The sequence below is a fragment of the Crinia signifera genome, chromosome 2 (assembly GCF_055691185.1).
Source record: "Crinia signifera chromosome 2, ASM5569118v1, whole genome shotgun sequence".
NCBI lineage: Eukaryota > Metazoa > Chordata > Amphibia > Anura > Myobatrachidae > Crinia > Crinia signifera.
In genome coordinates this window covers 358,699,301-358,718,749 of record NC_139218.1, presented here as the reverse complement: position 1 = coordinate 358,718,749, position 19,449 = coordinate 358,699,301, and the positions used below count along the sequence as shown (strand labels likewise).

The following is a 19,449-nucleotide window of genomic DNA, read 5'->3' as shown; positions in this document are numbered from 1 at the left end:
GTGCGGAGGACTGTGTGGCATGTGCGGAGGACGGTGTGGCATGTGCGGAGGACTGTGTGGCATGTGCGGAGGACTGTGTGGCATGTGCGGAGGGCTGCATGGTATTTGCATATGTCTGTATGGCATGGGTAAGTGTCTGCAGGGCATGTGCGAAGGACTGAAGTACATAGGGATAAAGTGGAGATAAAGTGGATGGTGATAACGCACCAGCCAATCAACTCCTAACTCCTTCAAAGCCAGCTGATTGGCTGGTGCGTTATCACCTGACAATTCGTCGCCACTTTATCACTTTACCAGGCTTAATACATCTGCCCTGTTGTGTGTATGGAGGATGGAACATGGTTCATTGTATGACAAGTTGTCAAGTACTGAGTTCTGTTTTAATAATTATTACAACGATTTTTATTATTATTATATTTATTATCATCATCATCATTATCAATGTCATTGTATCTCCTTTCCATCCTGTCTGCCCATAATTCTCTGCCCCTTCAGGTAGTGATGGTTAGTGCCTGCTCAGAGCTTAACTATGGCATATAACAAGAAGAACTGGGTTCTATGGAATAACCCTTTTCAAATCGCATTCATAGCACGGGGTATTGCCAGGTTGTTGCCTGGTCGACCAGGGCCAAGGTGTAGTGTGAAAGCACCAAACTGTATAACCAGGGTCGACCAACCTGGCAATCCAACCTGGGTTATAAGAAGGGTAAACCCGGGTAGCCATGTATATAATGGGTGACCGTAGTTTAGTGTAAAAGGGTCGGACCCGGGATCAAAATTCTGGGTCGGACCATCTGGAAGTGATATAACTCATACATTGTAATTATTACATATGCCATCACTATGAAGCACTGGGGCTCTGTGTAGATTGCATTATTACATAGAACCCTCTGTGTATGAAAATTCTGACTCAACAAGCATTAATCTAAATAAACTCTTCCAGACTATTGGACAGCTTGTGCAGCCTGCAGATCTCATTGTTTCTAGTAATGTGAATGATGAGGCCTGTGACTGACCAGATATAGATAATCATTTGCTATCCAATAATTGCGGCACTACATTTTTTTGGGCATGCCCACTGTTTTTCTGGGCATCCCCATGCGTCAGCCCCCCTGTCCGCCCCCCTGCCCGCCCCAATGTCTGCAAACGCCTCGGCGACTGTGATAGTCACCAAAGGCGTTTGCACAGGGGAGGCTGCACATGCGTATAATCTCACATACGCAATCCCCAAACCATTGAAACGGGACCGCATTCACTTAAATGGGAATGAACGTTAGGGGCCAATTTATCACCATCTACATAGACAAAAGGTTGACATGGTTTTGGTCAACACACAAAAAGGTTGAGACAAGCTTTTAGGTGTGACACATGCATTTGCTGGTGTGAATTTGTAGATTTCATGACACCATGCTCCGTGCAAGCTACAGGGCCTCAAGCCGCTACTGCTGCCCTTGTCACACTTTAATGTTCCCAATCAGAGTGGATGGTAAAATATAAAAAAGTCCTACAAATACCAAAAAAAAAAACTCATGTTAATTTGTCTAAGTTGACCTTGTGCATAGTGGCCATATGGTGTAGATCTTTTGGCTGTCGACCTGGACACTGGATACCATAGCAAAGTAAACTGTTTCAATGAAGAAGGGTTTATCACAGTGGTTCTCAACCTCGGTCCTGAGGGACCCCCAACAGTGCACGTTATGCAGGTCTCCTCACAGATACACAGGTAAAATAATTAGCTCCACCTGTGATCTTTTAAAATGTGCCAGTGAGTAATTAGTGCACCTGTGTATCTGTGAGGTGACCTGGAAAACATGCACTGTTGGGGGTCCCTGAGGACCGAGGTTGAGACCCACAGGTTTATCACACTCTAAACAATAAAATACTTGTGTCTCTCATGGGCCTGAGGTCCAGCATCTACTGCCTGAAATTCCCAATGTCTATAGCCTCCACCTATTCCAGGATGTTTCTCATGGCAGTCCTGTGCTCATAGTTGCCTACCCTCCTGCATTCTGCAGCAGACTCCCTGAAATAGCAGCAATCTCCCTCTCTCCCTCATTAGCCTAGCAATCTCCCTCATTTCACCTAGCCCACAATAGACTGTTACATTTTGGGGGAAAAAGGATTACTAACTGCTTTGGGGCTCATCTACATTTGGATATAAATCATTTAAAAAGATTCCTATCAGATGTAGCAGCGCACCCCCACGCTTCTAGGTGCCATATTCACAATCTCTTTGCACAATCTCTCCATATATGGAACTAGACACGCCCTTTGGGTGTAGCATGACACGCCCCCTCAATGAGGCACTGTGCAAAACTCTATTACCAACTATATTCTCTCTGAAACTCGTTTTCAAAAGTAGGCAAGTATGCCTGTGTTGGAGGACCAATGAGAAGCCACAATTTAGACATTACAGCATCTGGACCTACAGTACTGTTCCCACCTTCTTCAGCCATTTTTAAGAGGTGAATAAAAATCACCATCATGATTTCAGGTGGTAGTGCAACTTTAAGAATATGGATATCATAGTTTAAGATTATGTTTTGTAAAAGGGATACATGGAATTGATCAGTTATACTATTGTGTCCTGTGTTGTACTATCCTGATATGACATAGACAAAACTTGTAATATGCAAAATAAACAATAACAATTACAGTTATGACTGATGTAACATAGGGCAAAGATCTAACGTCTCATCATATTTAATTTCTTATATGGTCATCCTAGAAACATGAACACTCATTTGACATACACTTGCATGGCTAAGGACAGTAAAGGATAATTTATCATCAATTACTTTAAGATGTTTATTCTATTTTTTTAGAATAACTATTTGGGTGAAATGGACTACAGTATCAAAGCCGTATAACTTAGACAATACAGAAGAGAAACTCCTCCACACTGTAATAGACTGATGTGGTTCACTAATGGTGCAGGATAAGACAGCTTGTAAGATATTTTAATAAATAGTTAAAACAAATATCTCCATATCGCTGGCACACTGTATACCTGTAACACCGGTCAACGAGCATATAACCCCATGGCAACGAGCATGTAACTCCCTGGCAACGAGCAAGAAACCCGTGGCAATACATAAGAAACACATGGCAACAAACATGCTACTCCCTGGCAACAGGCAAAAAACCCCAGACAAGGGTGTCGCCAGAAACATTTTAGGCAGGGGGAGGGAAAAATTTCTATTCACACCACTGTCAAAAAGCATATGTGTAAAGCACATATGTTGGGTTAATATATAAAATGTGTAAAGCACATATGTATGTAATAGTAATATTAATCATTTTATTTATATAGGGCTTTAGTCCAATTGGACTCAAGGCCCTTTACAGAAACCAAGCACATAATCCATAGCTGAGGCAGACATTTTGAGTGCACATCAGTTGCAAGGATGATACAAGGTGGGCAGCCATCTTGGATGCACTGCATAGGTTATGCTGTGTCATGACTAATTTCTACTTTTACAGGCACATTCTTGGTTATTTTTATTTTTCTACTTTAATATCATAGTTGATTTGAATATTGTAGTGCATAAGCATTGTGTTTGAAATAAATAACTACGGTATCTCTATTCTCTTTTATGATCCACTATTACTTTTGTGCTGTATAATTCGTGTAGGCTCGTGGCAAGAAGACGTTTCCATCTAGCACAGTGTTGTTCACTGAAGGTGTGAAAAGTTCGTTTAATGACACATTGAAAGGGAAATGGTGTTTCCTTGTCGCATGAGACGTACAATCTCTGAAAGGCCTGTATGCCAGGATTCTTCAGCCGAGGCATCCTGTGTGACAGGGAAACAGTGTTTCCCATTGAAAAGACTGTCATTGTTCAGGCTTCATAACTGTGATTTCAGTTTACAAACATCTGCAGATTCGGAGATTCCATATCTCAAGAGTAATTATATACATGACTATTGTGAAATTCACACCTAATGTAATTGAGGGGTAGATGTACGAAGCCGTTATAAGGCAGAATGAGCCAGAGGAGAAGTGGTCCATGGCAACCAATCAGCTGCTCTGTATAATTTAATATTATGCAAATGATAAATGTTACTTCGGTGCTGATTGGTTGCCATGGGCCTCTTCTCCTCTGGCTCACTTCTTCTCCGTTATCACTGCTTCATACATCTGCCCTCTGTACCAAAGCAGTAAGTAAGATATACTTATTCCATGAAAAGATACAGGCACCTTTCATGGCTTGCTCTTGTATTGTGTTTTACAAGTTGTTCCAAATAAGTGGCACGGAAACCTTATTTAAAAATGCATGTAGCTATGGGCAAGGGCGTAACTACCATAGGCGCAGGGGGTGCAGCTGCTATGGGGCCCAGAGCTGAAAGGGGCCCACTTTGCCTGTCAAGGTATCATGTGCTGTATACATTTTTCAGAATTAGATGATAAATAGGGGCCCTTACAATCCTTTGCTATGGGGCCCACATGTATCTAGTTACGCCACTGGCTATGGGGATCATTGGGACAGATGTATTAAGCCTGGTGAAGTGATAAAGTGGAAGGTGTAAAAGCACAAGCCAAGTTACAGGCTGGGTTTGAACAATGGCAGTTAGGGGCTGATTGACTGGCGCATTATCACCTTCCAATTTATCACTTCACCGGGCTTAAAAAATTGTCCCTATTGTGCAGTATAACCAATAATGTCACTTGAATGCAATCCCCCCTCCCCCTAGAATGCAACAGCTACATAATGGGGGAAAAGTGAAATCAGGGAGATTTATAGACTGTTCAGGGAGTCAGGGAGACTGTTACTATTTCAGGGAGTCTCCCTAAACAACCATGGAGATTTCACAAGTATACATAAATGAGTAAATAAAGTAATAATAAGTATTAATTATTATAATTGCTGTGACCACTCATTTCTGGGTAAGTGAATAATGATTTAATTATAGTTCGTCTTTCTGTTTAATATGTTGTTCTGCTTTTCATTTCCATATTCTACCATATTTCTTGGCACTACCTGAATTACACATATTATATCAACTCCTACTCTCTCTTGTGGGATTTCTGTCAAATTCTGTGAACAACTCATCTTCAACTCTTCCCAATATTCTGAATTTATTTCATTCAGAACTTTGTCACAATAGCTCACCCATATAACAATATTTTTAACAAGGGGCTTAAAGATTGCCCACATAAATGACATCGCCTGTAGCCAAATTTACCCATTCCTAAAGCTGGCCATACATCTACAGATCGATTGTCAGATCTGGCTGGTTGGAACAAAATCCTGGTAATGGATGAGAGCAAATGACAGTTGACCATTTGCTTTGAAATGCTGGAAAATTGCCAAACTGCCATTCAGATATTACCAGGTTTTTGTTCCAACCATCCCAATCTGACAATCGATCTGTAGATGTATGGCCAGCTTTAGAGATGATGTATCAGGGCAATTTCAGAAGAAGATACTGGAGCCAGGACATTACATCTGCTAAGACTCTATCCCAGCCATGGATGGAGATAGCTATTACTGTACTCCATGGATTTACATAGAAGATTCAATTCCAGATGGGTGTTCCAGCAAGACAGAAGGAGTCAGGCAATCTAAAGCTTCCCTGATCAGAAAAGCATAGGTATGTGTAATGCTCTGTAAACAAAGATTGATAGACCATCACAGATATCTCTGATATTGGTAGTGGTACCAACCTGTCAATAAACCTGATACTCTAAGAAGCATTAACCCGTAATGGCAATTTTTAGAGGATTTACCACAATATTTACCTGCACAAAAAAGGCCTCAGGGACACAAAAGTAATGAGGTCTGTCATCTATGATACATTAGTAGAAAGTGTATATATGTGGTATATTCAATGGTGTTTGGCGAGCTGTGATGGCGAGCAGTGCCGATAGCTCGCCATCACAGATTGCGGGTCAGTATTCAACTGACCACCCTGTACTCACAGTTTCCACATCGATTGGTTTTGCGTGGCTGAACGCAGCGGCCCCGCTTCATTAGCGTCGAATCTCACCGTTCGGGGGATTCCTCACCATCCTCTGACGGCGAGGAGTCCCCTGGAACGTTGAATAGGGCAAGCGGCCGGCGCAGTGGGTTAAACGGCGAGGATAGCTTGTTTTTGGTTATCCTCACTGAAAACAAGTCACCCTTGCCGCAGACACCCCCTCACCAGCGGCACTGAATACCTATGATGCCCTTGGATTTGTTGAGGCAAGGACAATAGTGCACCTTTATTAAACCATGTGTAATGTTAAATTACCCTAATATTCTATATAACAGCAGCAGGGTTTTCTAGATCACAAAGAGCAACTGAAGTGGTACTACATTGACCAATATCATTAGTGAGATTCTTTCTCTTTTTTTTTAATTATAAATCTTGCCATATTTCAGGGTTGCCAACCCTCCCAGAATTACCGTAAGTCTCCCGAAAATCGGGTCCCCCTCCCGGCCCTCCGGAAGGGTGGGCAACCCTCCCGGACCCCACTGAGCCCCCTGATCGCGGCATTTAAATGCCGCAATCCACGGGTCTCAGAAGAGGGGGCAGAGCTAAAACGGCAAACTCGTGTCATTTTAACCCCACCCCCTCCATGGAGATCAGTGATTTCGACTATTTCCCGCAATGGGGGCGGGGCTTAATGACGTCACAGTTAAGCCCCGCCCCCCAAACGGGTAATGAAAGTCTCCTCTCCGGGCTTCTCCCGGAGAGGAGCATTTGAATGTCGGCAACCCTGCCATATTTCCATGGTTTATTTTAGAGATGTGCAGTTTGGTTTCCTGAAAAAGGAAAACATTCCAGTTCGGAATCACTTTTGGGATCCGATTGCAAGGGAGTCCCGGATTGGGTCAGTTCAGAACTCGGAATTCAAGGACAGGTTAAAATTTCTTGATTGTAGCTGTTTTGTTGATTCTTTATCATTTTTTTGTTAAACAATTTTTATTGATTTTAAAAGAATCCAAAAACGAACCAAAAACATTTTGTTTTTGGTTCGTTTTTGGATTCTTTTAAAAGAGTGTACAAACCAAAACACTCAAGGTAGTTTTGCCCAAACCAAGATATGATGATAAATTAGAGCGAGAGGTGGATTTAGATCTCATGGGGCCCTAGGCAAGATACCGCTTTGGGGCCCTCCTCCCTCAAACAATCCATAGCACTATATTTTTGCTGCTGATTGCGGACGGCATCTATAGAGTATCTTGGCGCATGCACATTTACAGATAAATGCTCAGATGCGTGAACATCAGCATTGTGTACAAATCTCAACCAGGCTGTAGGGCCCTTATTCAAATCTGGTCACGGTACAAATTTGGGCAAAACCGTGTGCACTGCAGGTGGGGCAGATGTAACATGTATAGAGAGAGTTAGATTTGTATGAATTATTTTGTTTCTGTGCAGGGTAAATACTTGCTGCATTATTTTTACACTGCAATTTAGATTTCAGTATCAAAACACCCCACCCAAATGTAACTCTCTCTGCACATGTTACATCTGCCCCATCCGCAGTGCACATGGTTTTGCCCATTTTGAGAGCAAATTTGTACTGCGATCAGATCTGAATAAGGGCCAAGGTCGTTTGGAAGTAGCTTAATACCTGTGTCACATTTACAGTATACTGTATGTATGTATGTATGTACATATGTGTGTGTGTGTGTGTTTGACATATCCCTACAATTCCCTGGATGTTGGGTTGGTTGTAGGGAACAAGTAGAGGATTTACCCATAGTAACCTAGTAGGTATTATTTATCATTTTAGCCCCGCCCCCTCTCCACGAACCCAAGATTTGCCCCCAGCGGGCAGGGGGGGTGGCGGGGGCTATTACAAGAAAGTGGGAGACTTGCCCACCTTTCCGGGGGGCCGTGAGGCAGACCTGATTTTCAGGACGCTCCCGGCCATTCCGGGAGGGTAGGCAAGCCTGATGATAGGTAGAATTTGTTGCTATGGGCACCTGCCTTCTTAAGAAGGTTTGATACATCTGCTCCTTGGCCTAAAGCTTACCCTATCAGGAAACAATGTGATTAAGTAACTTGATAAAACCTAAAACCAAGTAAAAAAAAAAAAAGCCTTAAGGTTGTAGACAGAAATGGTGTATTGGTGGTTCCGATGAAAATAGGTGGGAAGTGCGGCTTCCTGGCTCCCCTCACCCAAGGATGGTGAGCTTCAGACACAAGATAAAAGGAGACAAGTCTGAGTATCATGGAGTGTTAGAGGAAATTAAAGTGGAAACATGTATTGGCCAAAGAGCCATGCACTCAGGTAAGAGGAAGCAGAAGATCTATTTATAGGTGTGGAGTTGGGAAGAACACAGCCAAGGATATGGGAAAGTCACTTCCTTTGATATCAGGAAAAAGCCTATTTAAAGTAATTAGGAAAACATGGATGTCCATTTGCGTAGAAGTGTCAGGAATAGAGGAATAGTTGGGACAGGCTGTGATATGAGAGAGCTGGAAACAGGCGAGTGGCAGGAGGAAGAGGCGTGGCTGCAGGAAGGGGCGTGGCAGGAGGAAGAGGCTTGTCATGACTCACTGGTGGGAAGTGTGTACAAATCTGCCAGTATAATGTGCCAATGTATGTAATAAATGTCTGCAACTACAGCAAATATAAAATGTGTTAGTTGTATCATACCTAGGGTCAAATGTATAAAGCATCAAAAAGTGATAAAGTGGAGAGTGTCTGCTTTCGTAAATTATACCACTATCTTGTATTTTTTGTTGGATACACTCTAGATAAATGTATCTAATATTATCAGCAATGCAAAAATGTTTCCTCTTCCAAAACTGAACTCATATATGTGTTGCCACAGGCACAGCATCTGGTGATCTCTGCAAGCTAGGAATCTGCTGCATGAAAAGCCAATTACTATTTAAATGGGACCTGCTGAGATATGCCGCCTTATGTTATTATATGCACAATTAGATTTTTATTTTGTTTTTCATTTTTACTTTGAAATATAAAAACTGTTTTATTAAAAACAGTACATGGAGCAGTCACCATATAGAGATACTATGAGCCTATACATGGGGAGATTTTACTGAGTGATCTGAGCGATGCTAGATCGCTCAGCAAGATTGCACAGTACACAGCACTGCACAGCGATGTGGCAGCGATGTGTGTGCTGAGTGGTCTGTCAGGGCCAGTGTTATCCAGTGAGAACAGTGGTCCTGACCGGTGATGTAACTAGATTTATCCATACCTCCCAACTGTCCCGTGTTCCGTGAGAATGTCCTGGTTTTTGGGGAAGTTCCTGCAGCCCTCCAAGGACCAGCAGTGTCCCACGGCAGGGGGGTAGGGGCATATGGGAGTCCACCTGTAGCACGTGTATGTGCACAGCGTCTATTCATGACCCACAGAGGTAAAAATGGGGGCATGACCTCGTGGGAGTGTCGCAAGTGTAGGCCATGCCCCTTTAGCTAGACCATGCCCCCAAAATGCCTCAAAGTTGGGAGGTATGATTTATCCAGCATGCTGGATATTAATTACCGGGCTATCGCTATGGCTCCTATATGTGGAGCAATGTAGGGGCATTTTATAAGCGATCTTGGTCCTTATTCAAATCTGAGCGCAGTACAAATTTGTCCTCATAATGGGCAAAACCATGTGCACTGCAGCTGGGGCAGATGTAACTTGTGCAGAATTTGCTGCCCTACATAAGAATCTGTAAATAAATAAATAATTTACTGAACAACTGCAGGTTTCCTTTAATTTACGGATTGGGTCTGTGGGGGCGACATGCTCAAATGTACAAATTGACACCCAAACAAAGTGAAAAACTCATGTCGACGTTTTCATATGTTGATCATTTCTGTGTCAACCTTTTTCCCATGTCAGCTTTGTGCATGTTGACCTTTTGGATCGCCCTAGGCACTGTCCAGCTAATTACTATTGACCCTATGATCCACACTCTTAATTACCCCATAAGATGATATGAACAGAATGAGAACGTGCATGTGTTTATTTGTGCAGTGTCACTGCAGCACACACAGCACTACAGGGGGGTGAGCTCATGGGCTGGGCACATAGACACTTCCAGCTCATTGAACTGCATGCACTTATTCAATGGAATGAACCCCACTGATCCCTTTGACTGAAGAAACTGTAACACGTCCAAGGGTGCGAGACTGTGGGTGAGATGTACTAAGCTTGAAAAGTGATAAATGGAAAGTGATAAACAGCCAGGCAATCAGCTCCTACCTGCCATGTCACAGGCTGGGTTTGAAAAATGACAGGTAGGAGCTGATTGGTTGGTTGTTTATCACTCTCCATTTGATCACTCTTTAAGCTTAGTACATCTGACATGATACGTAACCTCTATGGCCCTTATTCTGGTTGGTGCGGTAATATCCGCGTGCGTTCGTGCCGCCGATGTTTTGTGTCTGCGCATGTGCAGAGGCGTCTCTGCGCATGTGCGAGCGGGGCGTACGGCAAAATCCTGCATGAAATGTGAACACTCCGAACAGGGGGTGGAGAGGGGCGTGAAGGGCTATTTGGGCTCATTACCATATGCATACGCCCTGCGTTTCATGGGCGTTCCCATGCAAACGCTGGGCGTACGTATGGTAATGCAGCCGTGACGCACGTATAGGGGGCGGACATATGACATCGCCGGATGTCAGCTGCCCGCCCAGATCCCTGCTTTTGCACGGAAAAATGTCCGTGTGGTCTGAGGTTGCGGGAGCTGGTGGACCACTCGGTCCTGCATTTGATGGTCTGCGACCATCGAATGATGGGGGAGGTTCCCTGAGATGGAGGAGGCGTATTCCATGAAAAATACACGTGCGGTCCGTTCAGCCAGCGTACGGACGGAGTTGGCGATCCGTATGGAAGGCGGGGTTTCGCACGCACGGTCCTGGCCGCATATTCGGATCCGGCCGCACCGATCAGAATAAGGCCCTATGTCCCTTGTCTTCACCAGTTTCTGTACTTTGGGGGTTATTCTGGTTGATTGCGAGTCCACCAAACCCTGCCTTGTGAATGGTGGTCTGGCCACCACCCATTCGCAAGGGCGATTCCCTAGCAGGCTACCTAGTGGTATCCACCCACATCACTTGATGGTCAACAACCATCAAATGATAGCGAAGGTGCACGCATATAAAAGTGACTCTGATGTCAGCTGGCCGCCCCCGTACCCGCGGAACACCCATGAAACGCTGGGCATTCCCATATGCAAAAGTCCCTGTCTGCCACCCCATGCCCCTCCACTACTATATTTGAACATTCACATCATTCCCTGCCCCAGTGGAGCTTACAATCTATATTCCCTACCACATGCACACACACACATTCACTCATGGGTTCATTTTGTTGTTGGGAGCCAATTAACCTACCAGTATATTTTTGGATTGTGGGAGGAAACCGGAGTACCTTCCAGATAGTGCCATGGTGGGAATAGAACCCATGACTTTAGCACTGTGAGGCAGGAATGCTAACCATTACACGGTCCGTACTGCCCTACTGGACAGTGATTTGGTAACGGCATTGCATCCTTCTGAATAAAAACTTCCAGATGAGGCCCTAAGCAACATACTTGTTTTAGCCTTCTGGCCATTTTTTTAAAACAATAAATAAGTAAAAATGGGTCTGGGAAATCTGCACCCACAGTGTTCACTGGGCCGTAAGTTGAGCAATGAATGGTCCCATTGGCATAAGTTCGTTCCAGTTGCCCGTAGGCAAGATATATATTGGTGCCCCCCTACACACATACAACCCTATATAACCATGTAGAAAATATATATTTCTGTTTAGATAGATAGATAGATAGATATTTCAGAACTCAGCCACAGAAGCAATATCGTTGGCTTTTAAATAATTGATTTAAACTTCCAGGGGGGAGAGGTGCCCCCTTGGGAGCAGGAGCCCGGTGGCAGATGACTCCATTGTCTCCCAGAGTTCTGCCTCTGAATGGTCCAGCTATACTTCCAAATTTAGGTGTCTGGAGGTCACAGTGATCTTTCAGTCCCCACACGTAGGGGCAAAGCTCGGTGAAGTGATAAAGTGTCTGGTTTTTATCACCTGCCAATCATTTCCTAACTGTGAAGTTACAGGCCTGATTTAAAAAATGACAGTTAGGAGCTGATTGGCCGGTGATAAAAACCAAACACTTTATCACTTCACCGAGCTTAATAAATCTACCCCTTAGTTCTGAAAGCACCCTTACAGTTCAGGTTTTAAGAATATCAATGCTTAAACAAAGATGTTTATTAGTACCTCGATATGCTTCAATCCTGGATTAACAGGATGTCTTAAGAGCTGGTTTGGAAACCCTAGAGCAGGCATGTCCAAACTGTGGCCCTCCAGCTGTTGTGAAACTACACATCCCAGAATGCCTTGCCATAGTTTTAGCATTCCCTAATAGCAAAACTGTGGCAAGGCATGATGGGACTTGTAGTTTTACAACAGCTGGAGGGCCATAGTTTGGCCATGCCTGCTCTAGAGTAATCCTTAAGCTGTTTACACACGGGGCGATAGGGGCTGAAATCGCTGGGAATATGGTCGCTGGCGACCATATTGCCAGTGATGGGAGTGTGCCCCGGTGATAAATTGCCGGGTGCGCGCTCCCGTTTTCAGCCCCGTTCTAATCGCTGGTCTAATCGCTGGCTTGCTCCTGCGACCAGCTGATTACCTCTGTGGCAACGCCGGCAGAGGTTCCCTTTCATCAGCGACCATCTCTGGTCGCTGATGAAAAGGAGAAACTAAGCAATATATCTCCCCCGTGTGTACGCACCTTCAGTAATAGACAGCATCTCCTGGTCATTGGGTGGGGCAGACTAATGAAATGTGCATTCTAGCCTAACAATTGTCATGTCAAATAAGTGTTCTTACTACAGCACTACTTTACTTAATGTCTACTTCAACTACTTTAACCAGTTCCTCTAGGCAGCCAGCGCAAAATAAACCCAAATAGCCACCATTTTCCATACATTGTGGTATCTGAGGGCCTGTTTGAAACTGGGAAATAAACTACCCAGGAGCACAGGTCATTGTCACCAACGTAATACACGATTCACATTTAAATGCACCTATGTCAATATACTGTACGAACATCTGAAGACCAGCATTTCCAAAACCCCAGACATCACATCCCGGTCACTGACTACAGTAGACATTTGTTTCAAATCAATCTTTACCACCCAGAAAGATGCTAATTTATAGCGTTCCCTTCAGCAAAGAAGACACAAACTGGGATTAATTCATTATCCTTGGTACAGAGTAAGGTGTGAACTTTTCCCCAGGTGTCACAAATGAATGAGAATCCGCTGCTTATTGATCTTTTGAAACAATTGAAGCGTGTCATGAGTTTACTTCTCTTGTGATGATGGACATATTGTTGCATCATTAATGCACCTTTCATTACAATGGGATGCGGTCATTTGGTCTACACAGCATTATGGTCGACAGTCATCAGGTCGACATGGAAAAGGTCTACAGTACATGGGAAAAGGTCGACAAGGTTCTAGTTCGAAAGGTCATTAGTTCGACAGGTCGTTAGTTCGACGGGTCATTAGTTCGACAGTGTCTAGGTCGACAGTCAATAGGTCGACATGGAGTTTTCCACTGTTTTTTGAGCCAACATGTGCCGACAGGCGGTATTTCATGCCCTACCATCCACTAGGGCGCGGTGGGAGAATATAATAGTGTGCCCGACAAATCGCAAGCGCAGCGAGCGATGCGGGAGGATGCGGTGCACTTTAAACTGTGTCCATGTCGACTGTGTTGACATTCAGGACAAAAAATGTGAAAAACCCCATGTCGGCCTTTTGACTGTCGACCTAGACATTGTTGAACTAATGACCTGTCGAACTAACGACCTTTCGACCTATAACCATGTCAACCTTTTTCGATGTCGACCTAGACCCATGTCCACCTTTTCCCATGTCGACCTAATGACTGTCGACCATCATGCTGTAGACCAAATGATCCCAACCCATTACAAAATAAATAGATAGATAGATAGATAGATAGATAGATAGATCTTAAGGAAGTGTATGTGGTTTTTAATCTGCAAATCTAAACCATTATTGGAGGGGGGGGATTCAATTGAGCATGAAGTGCTCCCAGCAACACCACAGTGCCCAGTAGTGCATATATTTTACAGTAATGCCGGTATTGCAAGTTTTGGAGTGTGAGCCAATACTTGCAATGTAATTGGATGTGATTTGTCATTCCAGTAGGTGAAGGCAGTTTTTCATTTGTTAAATCGTATCCAAGAATCAAAGAATTTTCCCCGAGTGCTATTGGAGGAATTCCACTTTAAATATTAAATACTTTCCTTTGCTTTATCATTATCAGCTTGGTGTTAGCTTCCAAAATGCACATCAGCTGTGTCTTTCACCCGGGTTATTTCTGATAAAAATTGATGTGAAAATGTTTTACATATGGTAATCAGTGATGTAACTCTTTTATCAAATACAGTTAGCCCTTGGCTCCAGAAAGATTTACTTACTTATTTTGGCTGGTTACCCGTTACCAGCAGATTTTTTTTAAGGCTATATTTTAGTTTTTAAGCTTTTTATGCTACTACAAAGCGATGCGTGCTTGTTTGGCGTTAGCTGTGCATGACAATTAGCTACAGTACTCATTAGGTAGGTAATTAGTCCAGGGGAAGGTTCCAGACCATGCTATTCTGGCAAAAGTGTTCTCTACTTCATCTGTTAAAGCAGGGATGGGGAACTACACATCCCAGCATGCTCCGCAACAGTTTTAGATTGCCAAATAGCAAAACTGTAGCAGGGCATGCTGGTATATGTAGTTCAACAACAGCTGGAGCGCCGAAGGTTCCCCATCACTGTGTTAAAGAAATAAACCCTTCTAAGTGCTCCCTAGGATGAACCATGAAACATACATTATTGGGTATGGGTAAAAACCGGACCCAGACAAATCCCCGGACCACCGGACCGGACAGCAAAATCTTCAGTCTGGAGCTTGTAGTGTCTGGTCCAGGGGGTGTCCCATCCTGGGGGTGTCCTGTCTTGGGGAGGGCTGCCTGTCACAGCTCACCAGGGAGAGGAGTAGGGGGAGAATAAAGCTTTCCTGTATGGTCCGGGCATGTAGTAAAAACCGGAATGGTCCGGACCACACAGAGAGGATGTAATCTCCCCTTCCCCATGTCCTCGGTGAAAGCTATCACAGGCATCCCCCAGGACGGTACACCCCCTGGACAGGACACCCCCGGACACTACAATCTCCGGACTGAAGATTTTGATGTCCGGTCCGGGGTCTTGTCCGGGTCCGGGTTTTTACATAGTCCCTACATTATTTGCTGTCCATTATGTTTCCCATGAAAACCACCCAGGGTCGACACAAATGCTTTGGAATTGACCCTTAATTGTGCCATTTTGGCTGTCCCCATCTTCGCACTGCAAAACCAGGGCATGATCCCAGGTCATTCAGCACCACCATTTTGCATTTTATTTCACAGCTAGAAGTCCTTATTTGTAGACCTGTGTCTTGTAATATCTGTGACCTGGAGAAGCCACATCCTCTCTGTGGATTTTGTGTAAGTAAAGCAAGTGAAATTATGACCAAGGAAGGATTTATGCTCTATCTCTGGCTTGCTTTGAAGACCCTGATCTGCTTCCCTGTTTATCTCTCTCCTGTGAGTTCTCCGCTTCTCCTGACCCGTTAGAACCCAATCACATTATTTCTTTCATCCTAAACCTTTTTCTTAGTCAAATATTCATGTTTACACACATGTTCTTTGGCTTTTGACTTCTAGCACAGTTTAGCTCCTAGAAACTCTCATGTAATCCAATAATTAAAAGCTTCCACTCTTTTAAATATATTTTTGTTTTCAAAAGTACATAAAGTTTCCAGTCACTCTCTTCTACATAAATCCACCATCCCTGCACTTTCTCCTCCAAACAGCTGTGATCATTTCATTCACAAAATGAGTCCAACATAATCAGTAATACAAAAATACAATGTACTGTATTAGTTAACAAGAGCACATGTGGCAACAGTCACACTCTGACATTACAAAGTAACCTGTACACCAGTGCTGTCAAACTCATGGACCTCCAGCTGTTGTGGAACTACACGTCCCAGCATGCCCTGCCACAGTTTTAGCAATCCATTATATCAAATCTGTGACAGGGCATGCTGGGAAGTGTAGTTCCACAACAACGGGAGGGTTATGAGTTTAACACCACTACTGTACACTGATAGCACTTCTGCCTCTAGTCAGACAATTCTTGATCTTAATCTACATCAGTGATGGCTAACCTTGACACTCCAGCTGTTGTTGAACTACGCATCCCAGCATGCCCTGCTACAGTTTTACTATTTGGCTATGCTAAAACTGATGCAGGGCATGCTGGGATGTGTAGTTCAACAACAGCTGATCTACATCTTGACAGTGACACATTTCTGCTCTCCAAGTGAACACTAGAATCAATACATGCTGTTTCTGTTCCTGCGTACCCAGGTAGCAAGTGAAATATACACACACAAATAAATTGGTCAATATTCAAATATCCTTTGGATTGCAGTATAGATCATGACGCTGTTCTGAGAATTCTCATATGAAACTTCTAATTATACTCTCCACATCTGTCTTGCTCCCAAGCTTTTTTGGAAACTGGAATCCCAAACATAAGCCATAAGGATTTGTACTACATCCACTGGCAGGTCATGCTGTGACTTGTAGTTCCAACACAGCTGGAAGGACATGCTGTGACTTCTAGTTCCACAACAGTTACCACAGCATGCAAAATGACTTGTAGGTCCGAAACAGATGGTTGGGCATGCTGAAACTTGTAGTCCTACATCTGATGCCAAGTCTAGCATTGCATTGTAGCCACTGTACATGGCAGCTGTAGAACCACAAGATACCCCATATCAGCCATAAAGGCAGAACAACATTAACAGACTCGTAGATCAATATACAGAACTGAAATAAAAAGTGTAATGTAACTCATTTTATGAATTTTTTTTTTTAGTTTATAGCCAAAGAATCCTGTTTGCTGCAAAATTACTTTTCTAACTAGTCAGAAATGAACCACCAGAGAGAGAGAGAGATTGGTACAGAGCAAAGCACCTACCTGTCAGCATCAGACATCCAAACAGCAGGCACAGCATTGCCACAGTGGCACAGCCTAACATCTCTATCTGCCAATCCTAGCTCTGCTCTAGATCCCAGAAACTGATGTGGTGGAGGCTCCAGTCAGAGTGTGCCCTCTCTGGTACCCAGGCTGTGAGAGATGAAAGTGTATCCTGTACCACCAGGGAACTGCCGGCTCCTCTCTCCTCACCAGTCACCCACAGAATGGCTTGTGCAGACCAGTGTATCCTCAGCTGCTGCAGAGTGGGAAGGAATATCCTGGAGGACAGGGACAAAAGTGCTGGAACCCCTGGGACACATCCATTCATTATGCACAGCCAAATTCTCACACCCCTGATATAACCTCTTGTAACTGATGGCATCTGGGGCCACCCCCTGCCCCTGACATCACTAAGCCCCTGGTATAAAGGCAGCTCGCCCTCTCAGTAACCCACCACATGCAGCCACTAACTGGTCACAGCTGCTGGAACCACGCTTCCCAAGCAGCTATGCACCCCCACAGCCCTGACTGATCTCTACCAGAATTGTTTAATTTACACTTGATGAGGGTCACACACACCAAACAGACCTTATACAATAATTCTCCATTGCCCTGCAGGCACATAAATCTGCATTCTTCTTGCTGAGCACTGCAGGATACTGGTCTGTACTGCAGACCTCACTGCATGTATAGCCTGGGTGCTAATGTCATTCTCTTATATTATAATATGGTTTACGTATTTCATATGAAAATAAACAATCTTGAAATTGATAGATAAAATTTTATTGGTTGCTATGGGCAACATCAATGCTTTTTATTTGTAGAAGCTTTAGTGTATATATATATATATATATATATATATATATATCTGCCACCCTAATAATTGCTTCAGTGTCCTGTCCCCTGTTGGAGTTGTCTTTATTTATTATGTACTTTTACTAAATTGCCTTGTGCTGTAATTTTTTTTTTCTGTTCTTTTATGTATTGCCAGGCGCTGCAGAACCCTTGTGGCGCCATCAAAAATAAACAGTAATAACAATAATAATTTGCCCCATATAGTTTCTTATATACGTTCATTGATCAGAATCAAGGGTTAAAATTGCTATATACAACAGATGTATGTTTACTGTATATGTTCAAGTGTTATCTACCAAATATTGAGGTTATTCAAACCTGATCGCATCTCTGCTAACTTGCAGAGCCCTGCAATAGGATAGCCATCGTTCCTCCAGAGTAAAATCCTATGCAAGGCTACGAATGGCTTGTGGAAATATCGCAGATCGGTGATTAGCTACAAATACATTCGCAACTCACTCACCGTCAAATGATTTCCCAATGTGTGCGTAGCCCAGGACCTACTCGGTGGCTGTGATAGAAACAGACTGATCAGGGCCGGAGCTGACGTCACGCACTCTCCCTGGAAACACCTGGGCACGCCTATGTTTTCCCTGACACTCCCAGTAAACGGACTGGTACCACCCACAAACAGCAGCTTCCTGTCAATCAACTTGTGAATGGCTTGCAATTAAAAGTCAATGGATTTTATCGCTGGATGGCATCACGCATGTGCACTACAATCCATACACATGTGCCGTTGATCGATAATCAGCCGGCCTGCAAATTTGCAGCCCAGCCATCAAGTTTGAATAACCCCTCTTGGTTTGGGTATTGTCGTATAAGTGTAACAATCAGGCAAACACACAGAAATATACAATAGCAAGATTTTATTGTGCAACAAAAAAAAAAATGTTTTAAGATCAATACGAGTTTTGCAATGCCTAGCTATCTCCTATGTTATGTGCACGGATACCAATTCTCCCCCATGTATGAAGGAGGAGAGGCGAGTGACATAACAGGGCCACTACGCGCACATGTCATTATCAGCACTATATCACTATATCCAATGCACATGGTATCCTGCACTGAGGTGCACTGTAACAATGTGTGTTTGCTGGTGTAGTGTGGTTTAACTTTGTGTGTGTGTGTGTTTGTGTGTGTGTGTGCCAGTGCAGTGTGGCGCTACCCTGTTTGCAGCTGCAGTGGAATGTGTACAAATGGCACTATGTGGTGTAATGTGAATAATGGACACTACTGTGTGGTGTAATTTGTATTGGTACTATGTGTACACACCCCTTCCCAATGAAGCCACGCCCCTATTTTTTGCACATGCCTGCGGCGCGCACTGTCCCTCATTCAATATTTGTCTGTGTGTGTGTGTGTGTGTGTTTGGGGGGGGGGGGGGGGCACCAATTTCCTTTCTGGCACACGGTGACAAAATGTCTAGTTACAGCACTGGTCGCTGCAGCAGCTGCCAGGCTCCTAGCTGCATGGTAGGTATTTCAATAGCAGCAGATAATAGCGAGATCTCCTGCATGCTTAGTAAGCTGTCTGGGCAGTGAGACACACCGCCATGTCGACTTTTTCAATGTCGACCTTACC

General features: G+C 43.8%; 1 protein-coding gene across 1 annotated transcript in view; it reads right to left on the bottom strand.

Moving 5' to 3' along the window:
- FLT1 (fms related receptor tyrosine kinase 1) overlaps positions 1 to 17,348 on the bottom strand; it is a 75,940-nt gene extending 58,592 nt beyond the window's left edge. The window contains 1 exon segment of the mRNA XM_083169861.1: positions 17,011 to 17,348. Within this exon segment, the coding sequence (XP_083025987.1) occupies positions 17,011 to 17,071 (61 nt within the window). The 5' untranslated portion in view covers positions 17,072 to 17,348.
- Positions 17,349 to 19,449: the final 2,101 nt, after the last annotated feature.